At 36.5% G+C, this 8097-nt stretch overlaps 1 protein-coding gene across 1 annotated transcript in view; it reads left to right on the top strand.

The window, feature by feature from the left end:
- The window catches only part of rfc1 (replication factor C (activator 1) 1), a 30090-nt gene that overhangs the window by 13198 nt on the left and 8795 nt on the right, over nucleotides 1–8097 (top strand). Inside the window, exons 13-19 of the mRNA XM_046843306.1 lie at nucleotides 69–181; nucleotides 1398–1512; nucleotides 4165–4253; nucleotides 4358–4495; nucleotides 4615–4710; nucleotides 6061–6159; nucleotides 7855–8009. Coding sequence (XP_046699262.1) covers nucleotides 69–181; nucleotides 1398–1512; nucleotides 4165–4253; nucleotides 4358–4495; nucleotides 4615–4710; nucleotides 6061–6159; nucleotides 7855–8009 — 805 coding nt within the window. The remainder of the gene's footprint in view (nucleotides 1–68; nucleotides 182–1397; nucleotides 1513–4164; nucleotides 4254–4357; nucleotides 4496–4614; nucleotides 4711–6060; nucleotides 6160–7854; nucleotides 8010–8097) is intronic.

The raw sequence follows: 8097 nt of genomic DNA on the forward strand, positions 1-8097 counted from the left end.
AGTGTGTCTTTCTGTCTTCAGTTATGTTCCTCTCATCATCATCTCTCATCTTCTCGTTCTCTCTGCAGCTGCTCGATTTGGGAAGTCCGGAGGTAAGGACGATGGGTCTGCGTTTAAAGCTGCTTTGCTATCTGGACCTCCTGGTATTGGGAAGACCACCACCGCTGCTCTCGTGTGCGAGGTTAGTCATTATTTACAGTAATAATACGCTCAGCTCTTATAGCATTTGAATTTCTCATTTCGGGAGTGAAAAATTAAGAGGCCAAATAAGCAAAAGAAGAGCCATGTTGTCTTTTTTTCGTTCTGATACGAGGCCATTTCACACAAGTGATCTCTCATCTCCTATCCATTTCTCGGAGAGTTGACACGAACTGTAACAATGTCAGTGATGTCAGTTTGCGGTATTTATCAGGCATTTATCAGTTACATTTCACTCAAACAAGTTCGAACTCAACCATCACCTGTTACCTTGCTGACTTTTTGTTGAGAGTGTGCTAAACCTTATTCAAAGACTGTAGTTATGTGACTGGGCCTATAATATAATATATAATAATATATATAATAGTCACCTGTTCCTGGTTCCTGGTACCTGTTTACAATCGTCACATGCTAAAATAAAGCTCGAAAGAGAAGCTGCCTTTGATTAACTTGGTACTTTTAATTGCAATTAATTTTATTTTATTTATTTTTTATACTTGTTAGACTTTTACAGCTGCAAAACAAATTGATTTCTTGTTGTTTCTTATGGCAGCTATTACTTCCCCGCATTCCAGCACCATACACTGAAAGAGCAATATGGAAAACGTTACACAACAGTGACTGTCCTGGGACTGAAATCTTCTTCCGAACAGAAACGTTTTTGTAATTCAGCTGATTGGATGTGTTTTGATCAGTTACACATTTGTTTGTCCTCTTTATTTACTTTAGTATTAGATTTCGATTACGTGGAGAATCTGAATTGGCTCTTACTGTACAAGTGATTGACATGAGTACGTATTGATTTAAATTACAGCCAGAGCTGCTGTTATAGAGAATTAGAAACCTGCTGACTGAATTAGAAGCTACTGCCCAGGCCGATTTGAGCAATTCATCATCGTTGTGGTTTTAATGATACATTTATCATTACAGCATTCCGGGTTTTTGAACTCGATACTCCTGCGAGCTGTGGAAAAAACGCAGCCCATGTTAACTCGCGTGTAAATACTAGAAGCTCAGAGTCAATAAAAAGGTCATGAGAGATCTTCAATTGTTTTGTTTACTGGAGTCGTTTGTTGTTTTGTGTTGTATCTGCAAGTAGGAGTAAAGGAGGTCGGTTACCCACTGCTGAATAAAAATGCAGGTGTGTGTGTGTGTGTGTGTGTGTGTGTGTGTGTGTGTGTGTGTGTGTGTGTGTGTAGGAGTTGGGTTACAGTTACGTGGAGATGAACGCCAGCTGCACCCGCAGCAAGAACAGTCTGAAAGAAGTAATCGCAGAGTCTCTCAATAACACAAGTATTATGAATTTCTACACAGGTACTTAAACCTTTTACACTTATAAGGACATGATGGGTTGCCAATCAAATACAGTAATCCCCCGTTTATTGTGGTGGTTACGTTCCAAAACCGGCCGCGATAAAAAATATTTTTTTATTTTTTTATTTATTATTATTGTTTAAGCCGTAAATCATCCTCCCACACACTTTGAACACACAGAAAACATTTGCATGAATTTTGTGCAAATTCGTAGAAATACTGCAGACTGTATCACATTTATATTCAGTACATGTACTGTACAGTATTAACATTTGACTTCATTTTATAATGAATAATTGTTTTTATTAATACATTTCTTTATTTCAAAATAAAACTCCCTAAAAACAATTTCATTCAGTTTTTTGGTCTATCGTGCCATCGTCGGTAAAGAGGAGGGATTACTGTATATAGTACAAGGTTGTTTTTGTGTATTTAATATTATACCTACGTTGAAAGCTTGTATTGTATTTTCTTTATTAGATTGCATTTTTAGGCTTCCAACTTTCTCTCACTTCCAATATTGTAATTGTCTGCGGTTGTGAGGCCGGTTAGATGTACTGTCAAATTCTCTGAAACACCTTTGGAGACGGCTTATGGTAGAGAAATGAACATTCAATTCACGGGCAACAGATCTGGTGGACATTCCTGCAGTCAGCATGCCGATCACACGCATCTATGGCATTGTGCTGTGTGAAAAAACTGCACATTTTAGAGTGGCCTTTTATTGTGTCCAGCCTGAGACACACCTAATCAGCATCTTGATCTGCTACACCTGTGAGGTGATTGGATTCTCTCGGCAAAGAAGAAGTGCTGACTAACAGATTTAGACTGATCAGTGAACAATATTTGAGAGAAATCAGCCCTTTGTGTACATAGAAAAAGTCTTAGATCTTTGAGTTTAGCTCATAAAAAACGGGGGCACAAACAAAAATGTTGCGTTTATAATTTTGTTCAGTGTAAGTTGAAGAGCTAAATATTTCACATATTATTAGATTTTAAATAATTGATTATATTATTTTCCAGATTCTGTAGTAAATGCAATTCATAGCTCATGTTAAAACATTAAAGGGGCACATGGACATTTGTATTTTCATATTGCGATCAGAGACTTTTGACAGTGTATGCGTAATTATCGCAGGCAAATTTCAACTCTTTCCTCATACTGGGGGCAAAAATTGAACGCGTGTTTAGTCAAACCCTCATTTTCAATAAAAGGCTAAGGGCAGCTTATAGCTTGCATCATTAACCATTATGCACTCGCATGCTTTAAAGATACAGTACTGCTACGGCTTGCTTCAAGCAAAAAGAATCATATTTGATATTTATGTGGTGCAGAGGCTCTGTGTTTTTATGATTTCAGAGTTATCCTCAAAATCATTTTATATTCCTCAGGCTAAAACCATTAAACCTTGGTAAAAAAAAAATATGTCCACACATTTGCATATGCACTATATTCTCTATATTGAGTGCTTTATTCGGAACACACTATGTCCTGCTTATTCACGCAATGAATAAACTCTTGAAGGCACACTTCACAGGCTTGAGTCAATCTTTACATCAAACAGCAGACTCTGGAAATTTCGATTTCAGCAGCCACGTTTAATGGAGTTTTGAGTATAAATTGAACAGCTGCATTATCATCAACTGAAAATTGTATTTTTATTCTGTCTCCAAAAGCAGCAATATATTGAATTACTGAGATTTATAAGGCTAGATTAAGAACGAAGAACTATGGTGTTTTTTTGAACGTAGGTCAGCTTTAGTTTTGTCAGTGTGTTCCGCAAAGTTTGATCTTGTTATCCGGCGTCAGCTGTTTTTTCGTCCGATTCTGCATGTTTTAATCGCCGGAGCTCGATTGGCTGTTCAGCTTAGCAAATGAGCGCATGAAATGATCAAGACTGACGAAAACAAACAACGACGGAGCAAAAAGGATATGCACAGACACTGAATGAGAACATTTCTCGCTCTTGGTTTTTTATCATAGCAGACATGATTGAAAAAAAGCTACACGCATTCGTAACGATCGCGGCAGGTGCAAACGCTGCTTGCGTTCTAAAACTTCCAGTTTCCCAGTTCCATTGATTAATACAGATTACTGCCACCTGCTGGTATGAGAGAGTTCTGTTCTCTCACGTGAGCGCAGAACGTACACACAGGTTTCTGTGTCGGATGCGCCTGCCTAATAATCGGCCTAATTTTCAGGCGGATCAAACGGTCGACTTCTACGGTTATTTGAATAACCACTGTGTACAACCGTGGTGAGCAGAAAAGCATGCAAGATGCTTGTAATGCTGAGGTGGCTTGTCCTTCAAAAGCTGAAGATTTCTATGGGTTTTAGTTCTGTCAGTACAGAAATATAAATCTACAAAATCTTGCAGTCCTGATTTTCTATTCTGCATGATTTTGTGCATTGCTCTCCTGCGTCGTGATTGGTCGAATGAAAATCGCAGGAATAAACAGGCATCCAGGTGTTTCTATAAAGTTTGACGGTGATTGTACTGAAATAAAGCAATGCCAAGGTTTAACAATACATTAAAATATAGTTTGGCTTATCTAGTAATTAGCTGTCACATGACTTGTATGCATAGTGATTAAAGCTTGTACAAATACATTATACTATTAATCACTAAAGGTGTGTGTGTGTTTTGTCAGGTGCGTCTCAGACGGTCAGCGATAAACATGTTCTGATAATGGACGAGGTTGATGGCATGGCAGGAAATGAGGACAGAGGAGGAATACAGGTTTTGTTTTTATTTTCCACATTTCTTATAACCACCATGAATTAATTCATATTGTAATAAAAAAATAAAATAATAATAATTTCCCTTCTTATTTGTTTCTACAGGAGATGATTGGTCTGATAAAAAATTCAAAAATCCCCATCATTTGCATGTGCAACGACCGCAACCACATGAAGATCCGCTCGCTCGCTAACTACTGCTTCGACCTGCGTTTCCAGCGACCTCGTGTGGAGCAGATAAAGGTAGTGAAGCATCCTCAAGAACAGTCTCTTTGTCTTGTTGTTCAAGCTGAACAGCATGGACAAGCTAAGTGAATTTTCAAATGTGTTTCTTTCTTTTTTCCTTCTTTCTCACTGATCAGGGGGCAATGATGTCCATCGCTTTTAAAGAAGGTTTAAAAATCCCGCCACCGGCCCTCAATGAAGTCATCCTGGCATCCAATCAGGACATTCGACAGGTTTGTTTCACTGCAGTGTTTATATTCAACTGGGGTTTCAACTGGGTTTATATTCAATGGGATGTTCAGAAAGCTCATACCAATCTTATGCTCAGGTGTCCGCAAACCTTTGTCCGTAGTGTGTATGTTTTCACATTTAAAAATGTAAAGGTAAAAAGGCAGGGTGTAGATAAACCTTACACAAAGTGTGATTTCCTAATGTAGTGAATGTCATGTTATTGAAAATATCTCATTATAAAAATATAAATAGGAGATGGGATGAGTGAGTGAATGAGAGTCAGGTGTGTGTGATCAGCATGACTGCGACGAGCTCCGTGTGGGCGGGGCACGCATGGGAGAAGAAACAGGGTGCTTCGGGGAATGCCGCCGCCGAAGGGGGCGTGGCAGGGAGGCCTGACATAACCGACGTTAAGTGGCAAATTTGCCCCGTCGTGCTCGCGATATTAGGGTTCGTCGACATAAAAAATTCAACATAACCGATAAAAAATGCTAAGACAAAGCGAGAATTTGGCGGTTCCACTTAAAAAAACGTCGACTTAATAGGGTTGGCGAGTTAACCGAGGTCGAGATAAGTGGGTTCCACTGTATTACTAATGTAGTCTAGTAATCTGTAAACGGTTTTTTGACCATGCAGACAGACCAAAATTTTTATCAAATATATATATATATATATATATATATATATATATATAGATATATATATATATATATATATATATATATATATATATATATAGATATAGATATAGATATAGATATATATAGATAAGTTTACAACTCTTTTCTTGCTTTTGTACATGTTTATGGCGCTGCCACTAGGTGGCAGCATGTGTTTGTGTTGACGTTCATGCATTTGCCCAAAATTGCAGTTCAGATTATGTCTCGAGAACGAACAGTTTAATGTTTTTTTTTTTAGGCTCTATGTAGAAATATCACTGTAAGCAGCAGATGAACTGATGAAAGTATGGAAATGATTGAAAACGGGGCCAAGGTCACAGCAAGGTTAAATGTCTGAAGATTTGAAATCTGTATTCTTCATTCACTTCTTCCGTCCTGTTTGATGTGTTTTCTAAGGGTGCAAATGAGTAACAAGGCATCCGTTCACCGTTGGCATTGAATTCTACTTATTTCCTCATTAAATGTTGTATAATGGTTGTTGTTATTCATGTTGTGTTTTTGTGAAAATATTGCAAGGTCCTGAAGTTTAATCACACCAAGGTTATCCCTGTATCCAGAGCCATAAAAGCCATGAAACGATTCAGATAAAAATCTGTTTTGGTATGAATAATAATCATGCTGATGCTTCTGCTACAAATCAGATATTTTTTTGTGCCATCACTTTGTTTTTAGGTGCTGCATAATTTGAGTATGTGGTCAGCCACAGACAAGGTCATGACCTACGACCAGACAAAAGCAGACGCCCAAAAGGCCAAGAAGGACATGAAAATGGTACCAGCTCCACACCCTTGCTTTGTTTTATTTTAAACTTTAATTTGAATACAATCATATAGCATATTTTTAATTACATATAATATGTAAAATTACCTAATGTGTTTTAAGTTATACTCAAAATTTGTGCATAGTAGAATATAAAGAGGGGAGATTATTAATAAATCTATACATCCAGAGTGAAAACATCTTAATACAATTTCATCCAAAATAACCTCAAATGACTTGTGTTATGTATATAGATATTAAACAGAGTACATATAAATTCACATACACATGGGGGAAGAAATGCAAAAACATAAAATTGCTTGTCATTTAAAGTTTATATATTTTTTAAAAATGTAAATAAAATGCCTGCATGATTAAATAATATATAATTCAAATAAAATATATGAAAATAAATAAATCAAATTAATGCAATATACTTTTTATCATATTGAATAAATTGTGTAAGTGATTAAATAGTTTACAATAATTAGATCCTATTTGAGTATTAAGTGTGTGTGTGTGTGTGTGTGTGGGTTGATACATTGGTATTTTCCATTCATGTTACATTTCTAAAGATATCTTCTACTTAACTGTTCTACTTAATTCAGCATACTTCAACAAATGTCTTTATTCTCTCCATCCTTCATTCATTCACTCCTCTTGAAGCTGGATATAAAAACGCTAAAGAATAAATAGTGCTAGCACTTCCTGGTTAGCGGCTAATGCTAGCTATATGGATTCCCTAAAGTTTTTTTATGCAAGCGTAAAACAAACTGTTTTTTCAATTATAAAATTATTTGTTTTTAATGTCTTTTTTCAGTTTTAATTAACTTCTCAATTGTTGATGATTGCAAATATTATTAATAATAAACTGCGTTAATAAAAAAAAAATGATATGCAATTTTGTTTTGCATTTCTTCCCCCAAACCGTACCGAAATCGAACTGAACCGTGACTTTAAAACCGAGGTACCATAAGTTTTGTGTACCGTTACACCACTTGTAAAAGTATGTGTATACGCCAATCATCTTCTATTTATTTCTTGCAAAAAAATCTGATCTTTTTAATCTCTATGGTCACATCTATCTATGGTCACTGCCTCCCAAAAGCATAACCATCAGATATATTTATTATCTCTTGTTATTGTTACTATATCTGGAAAATACACAGCCAAAATCATGCAATTTGCTGTCCAGAAGTGTCTGTTCTACAAATATATTGAAGAGCCTCCTGTCTTCTTTCCAGTATTCTTGAATATGTAAACATTCCCAGAGTATATAGTGATAGTTTGCTCCATTTCATCCACACTTTCGCAAACGTTTTTTGAATAGCTGTTACTGTACTTGGCCTTTTGTACTGGTGTTTTTAAATATCAATGTTTTTCCAATAGAATTCCTTCCAAATTAATAAACTAATTGATTTCTATTAAAATTTCCACATAGTTGGCTACTCTTCATTAAAATATTATATCCCTCTGCCATCCTTTTCTCTCTGATAAGTTTTTATGTGTGTGTGTTTATTAAACTCTTGTATATCTGACAAACTATCTTATATCTAATTAAAGTTATGTGTGCTTTCTTAAGCAAGTCTGCCAATAGATGGAGTTTTCCTTTAATATCTTGAAACCCTTGCATTCATATATGTATAATGACATTGTTAGTTTTGTTTCTCCTTTAAAACGTGTCTTTATTTGCGTGTTTGTTTCCAGGGACCGTTTGACGTGTGCAGGAAAGTGTTTGTTACAGGTGAAGAGACCGCCCACATGTCACTGATCGACAAGTCGGACCTTTTCTTTCACGATTACTCCCTGGCACCGCTGTTCGTCCAAGAGAACTACATCCACGTCCGGCCGGCTGCTGCAGGGTAGGTCATTCACGCAAGGGTGTACGCAAAAGACGTACGCAGATACGCAACGCCGTATGTTAAAAATGTCCCACGTATTGTTCCTACT

The sequence above is a fragment of the Silurus meridionalis genome, chromosome 28, assembly GCF_014805685.1.
Source record: "Silurus meridionalis isolate SWU-2019-XX chromosome 28, ASM1480568v1, whole genome shotgun sequence".
Taxonomy (NCBI): Eukaryota; Metazoa; Chordata; class Actinopteri; order Siluriformes; family Siluridae; genus Silurus; species Silurus meridionalis.